The sequence below is a fragment of the Denticeps clupeoides genome, chromosome 13 (assembly GCF_900700375.1).
Source record: "Denticeps clupeoides chromosome 13, fDenClu1.1, whole genome shotgun sequence".
NCBI classification, from domain to species: Eukaryota; Metazoa; Chordata; class Actinopteri; order Clupeiformes; family Denticipitidae; genus Denticeps; species Denticeps clupeoides.
In genome coordinates this window covers 348,627-365,457 of record NC_041719.1, presented here as the reverse complement: position 1 = coordinate 365,457, position 16,831 = coordinate 348,627, and the positions used below count along the sequence as shown (strand labels likewise).

Genomic DNA, 16,831 nt, shown 5'->3' with positions numbered 1-16,831 from the left:
AATGAAATCATGACGTGTTTTTAAATATTGATGACAAAATTACAGCTCTATATTCCCTGGGGGATTTTTTCAGACAGAATACTGTGTTGAAAGAGTAAAATAAACCGTAAATCAACTTCACGAGGTCTTCATTTAGCGGACAGTTCATTGAGAATTCAGACTTCCCAATTAAAACAATCAGCACTAATCAATGGACTTTGTTCCAGAATAATGAAGCCACTGTACTATATTACATATAATCAGTAAATCAGTCATTTCTGGGTCCATTTTAATTGCATTTTTTTGTCACGTGCGTCTATCGCCCTCTAGTGGGTCTCTTCATAAAATTATATTTAACAAATAATAATAAAATAAGTAAAATAAGTAAAAACAGACTTCTTATGTGTGTCTCTGTATTTATATTTTTATTTTTGACCTGTTAGATGAATGAAATGTAAACGTCTGTTACTTCTTTACTATTAACCCAGAGTCACATATATAAAATTAGTCAAGACAAAGTCAAACTCAACTTGATTGTCATCTCACCATTTACGAGTACACAGACAGACGAGACTGAACAGAAAAATAGAAAAATATTATAGAACAATAAACATGAGGCAGTGGAAGGCAGCGGCCCCGTAATAAGAAGGTTGCAGGTTCGAGACAAACTAGACAAACCAGGAGCCAAGTAGCAGCATATGACAGTATATCAGTGTGGATGTATTTAGTATAAAGTGTATATGATATACTATGGTAATAATGTCAGTAGTAGTGATATGACAGTATATCAGTGTGGATGTATTTAGTATAAAGTGTATATGATATACTATGGTAATAATGGTAGTAGTAGTGATATGATAATATATCAGTGTGGATGTATTTAGTATAAAGTGTATATGATATACTATGGTAATAATGGTAGTAGTAGTGATATGACAGTATATCAGTGTGGATGTATTTAGTATAAAGTGTATATGATATACTATGGTTATAATGTCAGTAGTAATGATATGACAGTATATCGATGTGTGGATGTATTTAGTATAAAGTGTATATGATATACTATGGTAATAATGTCAGTAGTAGTGATATGACAGTATATCAGTGTGGATGTATTTAGTATAAAGTGTATATGATATACTATGGTTATAATGTCAGTAGTAATGATATGACAGTATATCGATGTGTGGATGTATTTAGTATAAAGTGTATATGGTATATGATATACTATGGTAATAATGTCAGTAGTAGTGATATGATAGTATATCAGTGTGTGGATGTATTTAGTATAAAGTGTATATGATATACTATGATAATAATGTCAGTAGCAGCATATGACAGTATATCAGTGTGGATGTATTTAGTATAAAGTGTATATGATATACTATGGTAATAATGGTAGTAGTAGTGATATGACAGTATATCGGTGTGTGGACGTATTTAGTATAAAGTGTATATGATATACTATGATAATAATGGTAGTAGTAGTGATATGATAATATATCAGTGTGTGGATGTATTTAGTATAAAGTGTATATGATATACTATGGTAATAATGTCAGTAGTAGTGATATGACAGTATATCAGTGTGTGGATGTATTTAGTATAAAGTGTATATGATATACTATGGTAATAATGTCAGTAGTAGTGATATGACAGTATATCGGTGTGTGGATGTATTTAGTATAAAGTGTATATGATATACTATGATAATAATGGTAGTAGTAGTGATATGATAATATATCAGTGTGTGGATGTATTTAGTATAAAGTGTATATGATATACTATGGTAATAATGTCAGTAGTAGTGATATGACAGTATATCAGTGTGGATGTATTTAGTATAAAGTGTATATGGTATACTATGGTAATAATGTCAGTAGTAGTTATATGACAGTATATCGGTGTGTGGATGTATTTAGTATAAAGTGTATATGATATACTATGGTAATAATGTCAGTAGTAGTTATATGACAGTATATCGGTGTGTGGATGTATTTAGTATAAAGTGTATATGATATACTATGGTTATAATGTCAGTAGCAGTATATGACAGTATATCAGTGTGGATGTATTTAGTATAAAGTGTATATGATATACTATGGTTATAATGTCAGTAGTAGTGATGTGACATGATATGATGATAATAACACAGCAGAGAGAGATTAAAGTGCAGGGTGTAATACTTCAGTTAAAGTGCAGGGTGCAGCACTTTTCCTCAACCTAAACTGTTCCTTTATTAAAATAACAACCGTCCCAATTTAATCTTTTGGCGTTTGTGGTTGAATTAGTTTTTACTATTAGTTTTATTTCTCTCTGCGTTATTATAAATACGCAGCTGCTGACGTCATGTGACGTCACGCGTAAACACGGAAGTAAAAGCACATGGACTCGACACCCTGAAACGAAGGACGGAACGTCGGTTTTGATTAATAATAAATTTGATTTTAATAAAACGCGTTTATTGCGAAATAAACAATCGTCCCGCTTTGCTTTCGGTCGGTGAGTACAAGAGTGCGCTCCCCTTAGCAAAAATTATTTTATCTTCAAAACATGAATCGTTAATAATTATTTTCAGAATTAACAGTAACGTAGTGAATGTAAGTGTTTGTGGCCGCAGCCTGATGACCCTTGACCCCGCCGGGATATGGACGGGTTTTCGGTTCTGAAGCTGCTGGGTCAGGGAGCGTTTGGCCGAGCGCTGCTGGTCCAGCCCAAAAACAGCGAAGAGAAGTGTGTGGTGAAAGAAATCGCTCTGCCGAAGGTATCTAGTCTCAATAAAATATGATTATAATAAATAAGAATACGTGGGAAGCCTCCATCACAGCTTCCATCCTGCACACATGTTCTCCTCTCTCCGCTGCTGGTGAAGACCCGAGCTGGGGTGGACCGGTCCAGGAGAGAAGCTGTGCTCCTGGCCAGAATGCAGCATCCAAACATCGTGGCCTTTAGGGACGCTTTTGAAGGTCTGTCCCGTGTGGCTTTTGACCCGTTTCAGCCTGGGATTCTACGGGACCTTCTTCTCTTCTCTATTCTCTGTCCAGCTGATGGCAGTCTGTACATCGTGATGGAGTTCTGCGGTGGAGGAGACCTGCTGCACAGGATTCGCCAGCAGAAGAATGTTCTTTTTACTGAGGATGTGGTGAGATCTCAGAAGAAGAAACCAACTTTCCAAAAATGTGATCAAATATCAGATTGAAATATTGAATCACTTTAGAAATCCAGAAAGCCCTCTGGGTTTTCTCATTTAAAATACGCAGCAGTCTGATAAACATGTTCTGCTGAAATTATTATTTAAAAAGTTTTATCTTCATAGTCAACACGGCAGGGACTTTTTTTTTATCTACACAAAGATAAATATTCATATTAGTCACATTCAGTGAAGGAATGGAAGATGTTATCTGCAGCTCTGGTCCCTCTGCAGATCCTGAAGTGGTTCTCCCAGATGTGTGCCGGGACTCTGCACGTCCACGACAAGCGTGTTCTGCACAGGGACCTGAAGTCCAAGGTGAAGTGTGAATGGTTCTTTTTTTTAATGAAGGCCTGAGAGGAGCAGGAAGTGGACGGGAGTCGTGCGTTTTATGACTTCTTGCTCTGTAAGCCCCAGATAAACTTCTGCTGATGAGCAGGGTTTGCTTTCCGGCGGTTCCTGCGATAATAAAGCGTGTCGCTCGTTTCCTCCTCGCTTCCTCACGCAGAACGTCTTCCTGACAGACAATGGGACGGTCAAGCTGGGAGACTTTGGCTCGGCGTGTGTCCTGAACAGGTAGGTCTGAGGGCACGGCCGTTACCGCTCGCCCCTCGGGCTAATTCTGGCTTTTCGTCGCTGTTTGTTTCAGCGCCGAAGGCGTCGCCAAGTCGTACGTCGGAACTCCGTATTACGTTTCCCCGGAGGTCTGGGACAATAAACCTTACAACAACAAGAGGTGAATCGGGGTGTCCCACGTGACCCCATCCCGCACCGTCACCGCCTCTCGCTGCTCCTCTCAACCTACTGATTTTGTCCTTCTTTGTGTGCTGCAGTGACGTGTGGTCTCTTGGCTGCGTTTTATACGAGCTCTGCACCCTCCGACACCCGGTAACGTTCCGATTCCAGCTCTCGAAATCTGCCAGATATAGGGTGGTGGTGGTGGCCCAGTGGGTAGCTCCGGGGGGGACTGTCCCTGTATCTACCAATATCGTTTGATAAATGCCATAAATGTGGAAGTGACAAAGCAAATGACAGGCGGTACCTTCATCAAGGGGACTTCGAACCCACAACCTTCCAGTTACCTGCTAGGCCACCACTGCCGCAATGTAAATATAAAGTAATGAAAACTCGGATTTTCCCAGACTGGCCCTTCACGATTATTATTATTTCTTTTTCATGTTTTTCTCTTCCCAGTTTCAGGCTCGGAGCTGGAAAAGTCTGATCCTGAAGGTCTGCCGAGGGTCTTACGATCCCTTACCCCAGAACCTGCCCTACGAGCTGCACCACCTCGTCAAGAACATGTTGAAAACCAACCCCCGGGACCGGCCCTCCGTCCGCACCATCCTGTCGTCCCACCGCGTCTCCAGACTGCTGCGGAAACACCTGCCCTCTCAGGTACTCGGGTCCCACCACACCAGCTCCGCCCTGTCTTCAGCTCCTTACTTTTCATTCTCTGCACGTGTGGCTCTGCGGCCCCACAGGGGTCAGAGGTGGAGAGAAGAGGTCGGTGGAGGAGGCAGGAAGGGGAAGCGGTGTCTTCGTTCCTGGGCCAGAAGAGCCTGGTGGTGACGACCTCCTCAGTAGAAGGTGTTTCCTTTTTTCAGATTTACAGAAATAAGAAGTGACTAGTGGCAGATTCTCTACTGGAGGTGTCTGCTCCGGCCCAGTGCATTCATTAATATTTTATTCAGGCACATCTGAGGACGACCCTGCTGGAGGTGTCTGCTCCGGCCCAGTGCATTCATTAATATTTTATTCAGGCACATCTGAGGACGACCCTGCTGGAGGTGTCTGCTCCGGCCCAGTGTATTCATTTATTTTTTATTCAGGCATGTTTCAGGACGACCGTCGGAGGCGGTGGTCCCCCGGCCCACCTGATACGGTCTTGGGGGTTCTGGGGAACGCCCAGGTGATTTCCTCTAACAGCACGACCTTCAGCGGCGAGTCTACATCTGAAGGAGGGGACGCCCCTGAGCTCCAGCAGGGGAGACGCAGGAAGCGGTGGGACAGAGACCCTCCCGAGAGACTCCTGAGCCTGCTGGAAAAAGCCCAGCTCAGCACGTCCTTCAGAACCTACACTATACACCGGCCAGGTGTGTGTGTGTGTGTGTATGTGTGAGAATCGCGTCCTCCTGTATTCTGTATGAAGGTGCATGGCTGTGTGCTGGAAGTCTTGATGGTCTTCTGCTGCTTGAGATGTTTCGTGGTGTCCATCACGTTACCGTGAGCATAAAACTGAAAAGGGAAAACTGCCATTTACAAATCCTGTCCTGGTGTCAGTCTCGGGGGACGCAGGGTGGCCTCTGCTTACCTGTGACCCTGAGTGTCTGGTCCCCTTACAGGCACCGGGCCTTTTGTGGGACCCCTTTCTGGAGAAAATGATGACGTGGTGGACGGCCCTGAGGACGTCGTCACTGATGAGAGCCGGCTGGACCCTCGCTCCGACGATGACGACACGTGAGTGAAGCACCTTCTACACAAGCCAGCACCAGACTGTCAACCCACACTGTCCTCTGCCCCGCGCCCACAGAGACTTCGAAGAAGACGCTCCACTTGATTGGCTGGACGGACTTGAGAAAATTGCCATGGACCCATAACTCAAACATCTGTTCACGTGTTGATATTGTAACGATGAGCATTTAAAAATATATAATTGTCGGGTTTTGTTTTTGCCCTGATGGGGACGTGGGTGGGACAGGAAAATTAATTACAGGCCACAGGAGCTGAACTGAGGGCCTGAGGGAGTTTTAGGAGCCACCAGTAGGGCTTTGCAGCTCTGAAACATTTCAGGAGATGCTGTCCGCCGTGCATTTTTATAAAATTAAATTTATAAAAAAACAAACCACCAGGCATCCGGAATCCCATCAGGACACCGGAATAGGGGTGCTAGTAGCCTAGCGGCTAACACACTCGCCTATGAACCAGAAGACCCGGGTTCAAACCCCACTTACTACCATCGTGTCCCTGAGCAGGACACTTAACCCTGAGTGTCTCCAGTGGGGGACTGTCCCTGTAACTACTGATTGTAAGTCTCTCTGGATAAGGACGTCGGGTAAACGCTGTAAATGTAAATGAATACCGCAACGTTTAACGAAAACTGATACACAGCAGCACAGCACATGGTGAAACGTGTCCTCTGTATTTAACCGTCTCCCTTGGTGAGCAGTGGGCACCATGACAGGCGCCCGGGGAGCAGTGTGTGGGGACGGGACCTTCATCAAGGGGACCTCAGTGCCACCTCAGTGGCACCTTGGCAGATCGGGATTCGAACCCGCAACCTTCTGATTACGGGGCGGCTTCTTTAACCGCTAGGTCACCGCTGCGCCCTCTGAAGTCTGCAGACTTCTCCGTGATACAGATGCAGGTGCTGGAGGTGATCTCATCTGAACGGCATCAGCAGGGACACCCCGGTACCCCCGCGGGCAACTACTGCCCGGCCACCGGATGGCGACTGCGAGTCGACGTCGTTTCATTCAAATATTCACTGTTGGCTGTGTGTGAAAAAGCCGAACAGACGCTCACAGTCAAATAAAAGCGGGTGGGTCTCACTTCGAGACGTCCTCGTCTTGACCTCCACTTGAACCTCGGCTTTGGTGGAGGAAGCGGAGCCCAGAACAGGGGTGAACTGGGATGCGGGGGTGAGACCGGGGCCCTCGGGGCCGCAGATAAGGGCCGCCGGCGTTCTGCTGAGGAAACGCAGGCCCGCGCTCGGGGGGCCTTATCTGAAGGACACACGGCCGTCCCCCGGGACCCGACGCCTCGCCACGCATCCATTGTCTTGTAGAAGCGGCGTGGAGCGGCGTGGAGCGGGTCGGAACATGAACCGCAGGGCGAATGAAGGTGCTGATGTCCTCAGCACTTTAATAAACGCTTCACATGAGGCAACTTCAGGGGGTCTGGAGCGCAACCGAAGTTCTCCACCAGTCCACGCCGGTGCCACCAGCCAATCAGGGTGAAAAACCGCATATTCGGACCATGACGCATTCTAAACCGATCAGAGATGGTGAAGGGCGTGGTCCAGATATCCCTGTACCTACAGAGCGTCGAGAAGCAGGGACCCGTCCGAGTGGATGAAGACATGGATTACAGCTTTAACCAGGCCACCTCAGGTGCCAGCGTCCAGCAGACCGATCATTTCCTTCTTATTTCACGTATCTAGAATGTTGCCTACATGGACAGAGGGAAGAAAGCGAAAGTGTAAAAGCGCGGTGTTAAAGGTGACGTGGTCGGTAAAGTGTGTCCTCGTGGCCTGACATGACAGGAAGCAGAATGGAGGTCACGTCTGCCACCGGCTCCTTCATGGCCACAGTGACGCGGCACCTTGCGGCAGAACTCCTGTGTTCTGAGGGGCGACCTTTCACCCCGTGGCGGTGTAAACAGGAACCAGCGGCTCTCGGCATCACCCCTCCTCTCTCGCCGCCTGTCTGCTGGCGTCAGGAAGAGCGCCGCAGATGGCGGAAAACCTCCTGATCCGGCCGCCGCCGCGAGTCGTGCTTCGCTCGTCCATTTCATCCGCAGACTGAGGCTCTTTTAAATATGGAGGCCGGCCTTCGCGGGGCGCGCTCTACAAAGAGCCCCAGATGGGCGCCTGTCAGACTGCTTCTGCTTCCTTCCTGCAGACGGGAATAGAAGCACCAAGAACTCCTGACCGCATCCTGTTCACGCTCGCCGGCCACTTTATTAGATACGCCAGGCCTGTGGTTCCACTGGAATATATCGAGTGGGACGAATGGTGAGAAGACACCACGGGCGTGTCAAATGGAGGACAGATAGCAGAAACCATGATCTCCCCGTCCAAACGCGGCCACCTTGTTCAAAAGCAAGTTTTCTACTGTGGAACTTCCTGTCAGGCGCTGTCACCGGGCCACCGGGCCACCAAGCGTCAGGCAGGTGCTTTCTGCCGAGTCTGCATGACGAGACACAACAGGATGCGCCGTTAGCACCTTTTCTGTATCTGACGTGCGGTTTGAAGGAGATGTGGTCCAGTGGAGATACGAATCACTTTCACTTGTCTGGATGCTGAAGCAAATAAACATGTAAATCCAGCGCAAAACAGGAAGGAAGCGGCGGAAATGTCCCCATCGGCAGCTGTGGGGGGGAAGTGCCAGGCAACTTCTTACATTAAAAACGGAGAAGAGATCTCACGGACTCCACCAGACCTCTGAACAGGCTGTGAAGTGGTGCCTCCACGGGTTCCTTAGAACCTTGCACTCGTTGTTGTGTTCCTCAAAACATTCTTCACCCATTTTGCAATGGTCACTGCCATCAGGGAGTGTACTTGGTCAGCAGCAATGTTTAGGCAGGTGGCACATGCCCAGGAGTGCAGGACCTAGAAGAACATTGTGCAAAATGTCTCACTGCCTCCACCAGCTTGTCTTCTTCTGGGAGTGCGTTTTCCAGGCAAGCAATGCAAACGATTCATCAGACCAGGAGACCTTCTTCCATGGGTCCATGGTCCAGCTGTGATGCTCATGTGCAGAACCAGCGGAAGATTCAACAAGATGGTCCAGCCTGCACTTACCACCTATCCTTTCTTCCTTGGGCCACTTTTGTTCCGTCTTGACCACCGCAGACCAGGAACATCCCACAAGAGATGAAGGACAAAATGTTCACTTGCTGCCTAATTTCTCCCCAACCACTGGCTCCATTCCACAACATGGCAGCTTCTGAAGGGTTAAGTTCCACTGAGGTAGACGAGATGTTTCCATCTCACTTCAGGTCTGCCAGAAATAAAGGCGGCTTCTACTTGATTGAACAGAAATACGCAGTTGCTGTGAAATAGAAGAAGCTGTGGAACGTCTGTCACAACCTGTTGAGACACATTCGTTGATCGGTCTGAGAGCAGCTCTGACACTCTGACAGTTGCGTTTCATTATTAACTTTTTCATTTATTTCCTGCCCGAATGAAATGTAGGTGTGAGGGAGATCCTGGAAGAAATGTTGAGATCTACCATCCTTCTGAGGGAACATCTGTCTGTTCCTCCTTATGTGGAGGCTTCCTCAGCAGAAACCTTCTGTGGAAAGTGACTGCAGGCTTTATTTTCCCGGGAAAGGGAGGAGATGGACGCTGCGCTACACCTGGGTGTGTGACATATTGACAGAGTGAGGAAGCAGGGTGAGTGACAGCTGTCAATCATCCCAAGCAGCCACTTGTATATATTCCATGAATACTGAAAACGTACTTGCGGTGTCATTAGTGAACACCCCCCAAGCAGCAGGACAATAAGGCGCCTGCTCAACTCCCACATTTCATTTGTCTACCAGACCAGCAAATGTTGCTCAGCCAGCAGAAGTCAGGTCGGGGCCGTCACGCAGCGCTACGCGGCTGGATACGTGTTCATGAAGACCAGACACACACCCTCAGAAGTTGCCCAGGAGAAGCATGACGATGAGAACCACACCCTGGATGGGCCCCGATCCACCCGATGCTCACAAATGGGGCAGCGGTGGCCTAGGGGGTGCCGCTGACGTCCCCTTGATGAAGGTCCCCGGGCGCCTGTCATGGGTGATGGTTAAATACAGAGGACACGACCTCACAGTGGCCGTTACTTTATAATTATTATCATTATGTAGTGAGTTTAAAATCCTACAGAAAGTAATGACAGGGGCTGATTTCCCACCTTTTAAGGGTTCTGTTGGCTCTATCTGATAAGGACAGAGAAGATAAGCAGGAAGTGGCAGAAGTAGAATTCCGGGAGATAAAATGAGCACCGGTTTACCACGGATCTTCATGATTTCCAGATAACGCTGTTCTGGAATCTGTCTTTCGCTCTCGTGTCCGGCCCGTGGGATGAAGGTGATTCATGGAGGGAATGGATCGTAGCTTCCAGGCGCCTCCGCTCCCCACCGACACGTTGAAACAGGAGGAGCTTTTAATCACGATGACGTGGTCCATGCCCAGGTTGCTACAGCACACACACACCCAGCGACTGGCTTCTCTGCCTTCACCGTTTCCCGACCCTAAATTCCGCTCTTAAATAAAAGGTCTCGGATCTTTGTGTTGCTGTTGTCTGCTCTTTTCTGAAGTACCGAACATACTCTGCCTTGGGCCCCGAGGCTCAGGAGAACGGGTGTGGCCTGTGGTGCGCTGATGTCACCGCATCTGGCTGTTATAACCTGAGGACCGGATTGTGAAAGCTTCCGCCTTGTTTTCTATGGAAATCCAGGGAACGCACAGCGTCATTTTCTGGGAAAAGCGGCTCGGACTACCCGGCTCCGCCCATTCCAAAGCACGTTGCAGCCGTTTACCTGAACCATAAAAACTGTACTCTCAATAATAGTCAAATTATAGAGCTTCATGCGGTTCCAGCACAGAGGAAAATGGAGATTTTACAGCACTTGACCTTTGACCTGAAAACACAGCTGCAGTCAACAAGCTGTTTCCACGCCGTTCGGGTCGGAGTCCACGAACTGATTTATTCCAGCATGTGAGATTCTAATTCCAGTCTTTGTCGTGTCAGCGCCCTCGGTGTGTGTTCACACATGGGTGTGCCACAGCGGGGACTAATGAAAGAAATTGATTGTCATTGCGAAACACAACAGCTCTGGATTCGATCCGGCAACCTTCCTTCCCCGCTAGGCCACCACGGTGCACCAGTAAAACACCACGTTCTGCACACGAGGAACGGAGCTTTTTTCAGTTTTTATTGAGTTGATTCAGTAAAGGAGAGAATGAAGAGTGAGTGTGTGTGTATGTGAGTGTGTGCGTGTGTATGTGAGTGCGTATGTGAGTGAGTGTGTGTGTATGTGAGTGTGTGCATGTGTATGTGAGTGAGTGTATGTGAGTGAGTGTGTGTGTTTGTGAGTGAGTGTGTGTGTATGTGAGTGCGTATGTGAGTGTGTGTATGTGAGTGTGTGTGAGTGAGTGTGTGTGTATGTGAGTGTGTGCGTGTATGTGAGTGTGTATGTGAGTGAGTGTGTGTGTATGTGAGTGTGTGCATGTGTATGTGAGTGAGTGTATGTGAGTGAGTGTGTGTGTATGTGAGTGTGTGTGCGTGTGTATGTGAGTGCGTATGTGAGTGAGTGTGTGTGTATGTGAGTGTGTGCATGTGTATGTGAGTGAGTGTGTATGTGAGTGAGTGTATGTGAGTGAGTGTGTGTGTGTGCGTGTGTATGTGAGTGCGTATGTGAGTGCGTATGTGAGTGAGTGTGTGTGTATGTGAGTGTGTGCGTGTGTATGTGAGTGTGTGTGTGTGTATGTGAGTGAGTGTGTGTGTATGTGAGTGCGTGAGTGTGTGTGTATGTGAGTGAGTGTGTGTGTATGTGAGTGTGTGCGTGTGTATGTGAGTGTGTGTGTGTGTATGTGAGTGAGTGTGTGTGTATGTGAGTGCGTGAGTGAGTGCGTATGTGAGTGAGTGTGTGTGTATGTGAGTGAGTGTGTGTGTGTATGTGTGTGTTTGTAACCTCTCACTCTGCACGGCTGCTGGTGAAGAACCTGTAACGGAGCGGTACGTGCTGCGTGGTGAGGAGTGCGGTGTGCCTGCGGTGCGGGGGCGAGGGAACATGCAGAGAAGAAAACAGCAGCCTGTACTCGGCACGCGCGGTTTGTTCTCTACAACCTGGTATCTCCATTTGAGTCAGGTTGTGAGTCAGGTTGTGAGTCAGGTTGTCAGGCTGTTTTGTGCAGACGTGCAGATGGTGAGATGATGAATTGGGACGAAGGGCCAAGACTCAGGTGAAGATTCCCGGAGCAGGATCAGACAGAATTCCATACGCTCCTCTCACACACACACACACACACACACACACACACAACCTCCCTCCAGCTGCTCATGGTTGTTTGGTGGAACCATAAAACCATCTGAGTGCGTGAGCGAGCAGCAAAACATGTTCTTTCTGGCATCTGCCCTTCTGAACTATGGATTTGAACATGTTTCGTAAAAGTCGTGCACAACTGTCCACGACCTTTGGCCTCCGTTGGGGCAGTTTGCACCTGCTGGTCCGGTAGAAGGCGTGCCGTGGTGCTCCGTGGTGCTCCGTGCTGCGCGGTAGTAGTTTTTTTATTCGCCTACTTCCCCGTTCGTGGTCTGGGCTGCCGTGCATGCCTCGCGTCAGACGGAATGCAGGCTGCGGTTTCCGCGTTGGCCTGCAGCCGTGGCTCCGCCCCCCCCCCCATTAAAACAGGAGATTCCCCACGGCCTCCCTGCTCGGATCTTTTCTTTCAAAGGATGTGTGATCCTTGAAAAGTTCAAAGGTGACCCACAAGTCCAGAGTGGCCCTCCGTGTGAAATCTGGAAGTGTGTGCAGGGGTCAGGGGCGGAAGACGGAAGGCGCCGCTGCAGAGTGGACCGTGCACACACGGGAACTGAAAGTAGAACGCGTTGCCTTGCACAACACGACAGTGTTCTCCTGTTCCTGAAACGTTCCTGAGCTCGGCGCAAACAGCCGGACGTTCACGTGCCCCTTCCAACCTTCTTCCACACGGCCGAGCGAAACCACTTTGAACATGTTAATTTCACCTCGAAAGACCACAGACGGAGGGACAGTTCAAGTATTCGTGCCTTTGTGGTCACGTGACTTGACACGATGCTCCGCCTTAAACAGATAATTGATGTGTGGGCTTCAGAGAACATTTTGCACATTTTATAGTAGTTTGCAGACGGTCCCTCGCTCATCAACGCTCAACACTGACTACAGATTAGGGGCAGTGGTGTCCTAGCGGTTAAGGAAGCGGCCCCCGTAATCAGAAGGTTGCCGGTTCGAATCCCGACCCGCCAAGGTGCCACTGAGCAAAGCACCGTCCCCACACGCTGCTCCCCGGGCGCCTGTCATGGTGCCCACTGCTCACTCAGGGTGATGGGTTAAATACAGAGGACACGTGCCACCGTGTGCACCGTGTGCTGCGCTGCTGTGTACCACATTCACATTAAAATAGAGGAAACTGAAGAAACAACCGGAACGTGCTTATTTTTACGTGTTCACGGCCGATTTGAGGACTTTGATATTTTGCAGATTAACGTCAGTCCGCTGCTCCACATCATCCTGCATGAACGATCACAGCGCTCCACAGGCTTCAGAAAGAACTTCAGACATAACACGATGCACGACTTGGCGTGAAGGCGATTTAATTAAATAATAGATACAAGCCTGTTTTGTTCTTTCCGGCACGTTCACTTACCACAGAGCTCCAGAAAATACCATCTGACCACATTTTCACATCAACTAGTGTCCAGTGTTCAGGGTTCATTCCAGCTTCCTCAGGCCCATAATCCAGCGGAGCCGCTGAGGAACACTGTCCAAGTTCTGACCTCCAGCTCCAGCTGTCCTGCTACACGGTGGACTCGTTACTGAACATCTTGGCTTTGAGCGTCCGCAGACTGAACCGGAGGCTGGAGGAGGTTCCGCTCGGTGGCGTCTCGGAGAACCTGCTGCTGTAGCCACGGGGGTTCAGGGACTTCCGCCTGATGGAGTTCTGGATGGTCTCGGAGGTGAAGTAGTAGACGATGGGATCGAAGCAGCAGTTGGAGACAGCAATGCAGAGCGCGATGGGGTAGATGGTCCTGACCACCGACTCCACCGAGCAGCCCTGCAGCCGGTTGGTGCGCACCAGCGAGTAGAAGACCAGGTTGATGTTGTAGGGCACGAAGCAGAAGCAGAAGATGCTGAGGTGGACAGCAATCATCCTCAGGATCTTGGCCTTGTTGATCTTCCCGCCGCGGCCCACCGTCTGCGGCCGCCGCAGCGTCAGCAGCACCACGGCCGAGCAGATCACGTTCAGCAGCAGGGGGATGAAGAAGCCCACCGTCTCAATGAAGATCACCACCTTGGACAGGTGGGACTTCCACTGGTTGGAGGAGAAGTTCTCGAAGCAGAACTTGTTGCTGGTGTTGTTGTGGGAGGACGTGCCGTCCAAGAGGAACCCGCTGGGAAGACTCCCGGCCAAGACCAGCGCCCAGACTCCGGCGCAGACCATCTTGGCGTTGCGCTTGGTGCGGAGCCCTCGCGAGCGGAACGGGTAGACGATGGCCAGGAAGCGGTCCACGCTGATGCAGGTGAGGAAGAGGATGCTGCCGTACATGTTGGTGTAGAAGAGTGAGACGGAGAGCTTGCAGAGGGTGCTGCCGAAGGGCCAGCTCCTCTGGATGAAGTAGAAGACCCTCAGGGGCAGCGTGAGGACGAAGAGCAGGTCCGAGACCACCAGGTTCATCATGTAGGTGGTGGTCTCGTTGCGCAGCTTCAGGGAGCAGGTGAAGATGTACATGGCCACCACGTTGGTCATGAGGCCCACCACGAAGACGATGCTGAAGACTGTGCTGTAGAGCGTGTACTTGAAGTCATCGTTTTTGGGGCAGGTGTCGTTGACCATGAGGGTCGTGTTGAGCATCTTCGAGGAAGTGGGGGGACAATGAGAGGATTTCCCCCAGTCCAGTCCAAGTCCAGCACTGGATGGTCAGTGGAACGCCGGAGTCATGGCGAGGTACCAGAAAAGCCTCCTGTGGAACCGGCAGCAGCGAGAACGGCGATCAGAACGCATCCTGCCACATTCTTTCCTCCGTCCTGTGGGAGGGGGAGGTGGGTTTAGCTCATGGTGAAAGAAGTTCTCGCAGATCCCCTTCCCCCTTCCTCCGGTTCAGGACCCAAGACCCCCGAGACTCTACTTACTACAGATGCTCCAGGAGATAAACGCTGGAGCAGTAACGGATCCTCAAGACGTTCCGTGCTCGCGCTCACGAGGTGGAAAAGCAGAAGTTCCGTACCAGGTCCGTACACGCGCCCGTTAGCACCTGTACAACTGGCGCCGATTGGCTCAGGAGGTTCTCCGGCAGGCTGTGTGTGCGGCTCTCCTTCCAGCTCGGGATCTGCTTCCTCCTCCCCCTCCGCTCGCTCTCAGCGCCTTGCTGTGACGGCCCCAGGCACATTGTGTTTGTTTCGTACGTCTGGAGACGGCCTATCAGGGGGCAGGGCAGGGCAGGGCTCCGCCCACAGCGCTTTATTCACCCCCTCGTGCACTTTTCTTCCTCTTTACCGCGCTGGCCTGTCCACAGCTCCGCTGCGGGTCTCTCTCTCAGCCAATCGGCATGGACGCCCCCCGCCAGCCGCTGTTTGGGCGCCTTTGTGTGGCGGCGCTCTGATGCTCTCCCCCTTCCTCAAAACATCACGCCCATTGTTCCGAGTGGAGAGGAGAGGGACCCGGGGTAATAAATAATTACCCAGCAGCCCCACTGTCAAAACAGCCTCTGTGGACTTTGAAAGGCCGGCCGCTCACACCCTGGCGGGTAATCCTGGAGTCCGGGGTGTGAGTCGGGGCGACGCCCAACAGGAAGTGGGACGTCGGAGGTCTGGAGACAAGACAAAACACGCTTATCCTCTCTCTCTCTCCTTCTAATCTCACTCACTCACACACACGCACACACACACACACACACACTCACTTGTACAAACAGTCAGAAACAGAACTGCTGAGCTGCAGCTTGAAATCGAATCGCAGTCGTGCTGTGACTCAAACTTCAGCTGAGACACTCGAGAAGAAAAGTGTGAACCGCACTCAGCTCCGATTTACGCCACTGTGTGTGTGTGTGTGTGTGTGTGTGTGTGTGTGTGTGTGCGCGCTCTGAAATCAGACCATAACATTCTGCAACAGACCTAATCTGGTAAATACTGAGGCTGCAAGATTATTCGAACACGTGCGAGTAGATCAGCGAACAACATCGACTCATTGTTGGTCACATGATTACAATGGTCTATTTTATTAAACAGCAGGCTTTCAGAATCGGTACTCTCTCTCTTTTCAAGGTGGATTACACCGATCAGTCGTCAATAAGTGAAATAGATTTTTTTATTGTATAGAAAAAAAAAAAAACAGGCTGAATTGGCAAAACCACGAATTAAAAGTGATGCCCGTCAACAGAAGAAACGAATATCAGCTGGAACCACATTTTAATATTATTCCAAATATTTTAAAAAGTGAATATTAATCATTTCTCAGCGGTTCCTTTTTTCCACCGGAAACGTGGCGGATGCGGCAGAAGGAACCGTCCCCGAGTTGAAGAAACTTTGTCTGGGGTCCGAGGCCAAGGTCGAATAAATTAGACAAGCGGCGGCGTTTCAGCCGTTGTTTCTCCCGCCGGTTTGATTTTTTTTCCCATGAGGCGAGCGGCCCGGCCGGCAAAACGTTTTCTACAGAACCGTCAAAGCGGTAGAAAGACGGTCCAGGGGGCGGAGCCGCGACAATCACAGGATGGACCTGCAGTTCCCAGAGCCGCTTCACCTGGCCAGCCGCCGTTTTACCCGCTTTCTCCAGTTGCAGGACGATCTGGTGCATTTTGGACATTTTTGGTCCAACAACAACAACAACATTTATTTCTTATATAGCCCAAAATCACATACAGTATGTCTCAATGGGCTTTGACAGGCCCTTCAGTTGACACCCCCCACACTTGACCCTTCTGCACACAAGGAAAAACTCCACACAAAAAAAAACTCTAGGAGAGAGAAAAAAGGAAAGGAAGAAACCTTGGGAAGGAGTGATACAGAGAGGGACCCCCTTCCAGGGTAGAGTGAGCCTGCAAATGGTGTCAGTGCAGGGTTGGATATGATATAATGAGTCCTACAGTTGTAGGGTTGGAGAAGTCCAGGATGTAGTCAGTGTCATGGTCTAGATTACGTGTCCATAATGATGTTACTGGTCCATTTGAAGATCCCTGAAGCTGTAGTTGTAATGGT

General features: G+C 49.4%; 2 protein-coding genes across 4 annotated transcripts; one reads left to right on the top strand and one right to left on the bottom strand.

Moving 5' to 3' along the window:
* Positions 1–2,339: 2,339 nt before the first annotated feature.
* On the top strand, positions 2,340–10,966 carry nek3 (NIMA related kinase 3). Of its 3 annotated transcripts, XM_029001739.1 has the most exons (14): positions 2,340–2,481; positions 2,600–2,743; positions 2,852–2,945; positions 3,024–3,121; positions 3,404–3,487; positions 3,678–3,745; positions 3,819–3,905; positions 4,003–4,057; positions 4,364–4,564; positions 4,651–4,756; positions 4,999–5,262; positions 5,512–5,626; positions 5,700–5,794; positions 9,911–10,966. In XM_029001739.1, the coding sequence occupies exons 2-13, from the start codon at positions 2,627–2,629 to the stop codon at positions 5,764–5,766; spliced, it is 1,356 nt and encodes a 451-aa protein (XP_028857572.1). In that variant the 5' UTR covers positions 2,340–2,481; positions 2,600–2,626; the 3' UTR covers positions 5,767–5,794; positions 9,911–10,966. The 3 variants fall into 3 exon arrangements, with proteins under 3 accessions (XP_028857572.1, XP_028857573.1, XP_028857570.1); XM_029001740.1 differs by lacking the exon at positions 5,700–5,794; XM_029001737.1 differs by having other exon boundaries at positions 5,700–10,966.
* A 2,245-nt stretch (positions 10,967–13,211) lies between these two features.
* lpar6a (lysophosphatidic acid receptor 6a) lies at positions 13,212–15,465 on the bottom strand. The gene is made up of 2 exons (XM_029001898.1): positions 14,771–15,465; positions 13,212–14,665 (listed from the first exon to the last, which is right to left on the bottom strand). The coding sequence occupies exon 2, from the start codon at positions 14,490–14,492 to the stop codon at positions 13,437–13,439; it is 1,056 nt and encodes a 351-aa protein (XP_028857731.1). The 5' UTR covers positions 14,493–14,665; positions 14,771–15,465; the 3' UTR covers positions 13,212–13,436.
* Between the last annotated feature and the right edge of the window lie 1,366 nt (positions 15,466–16,831).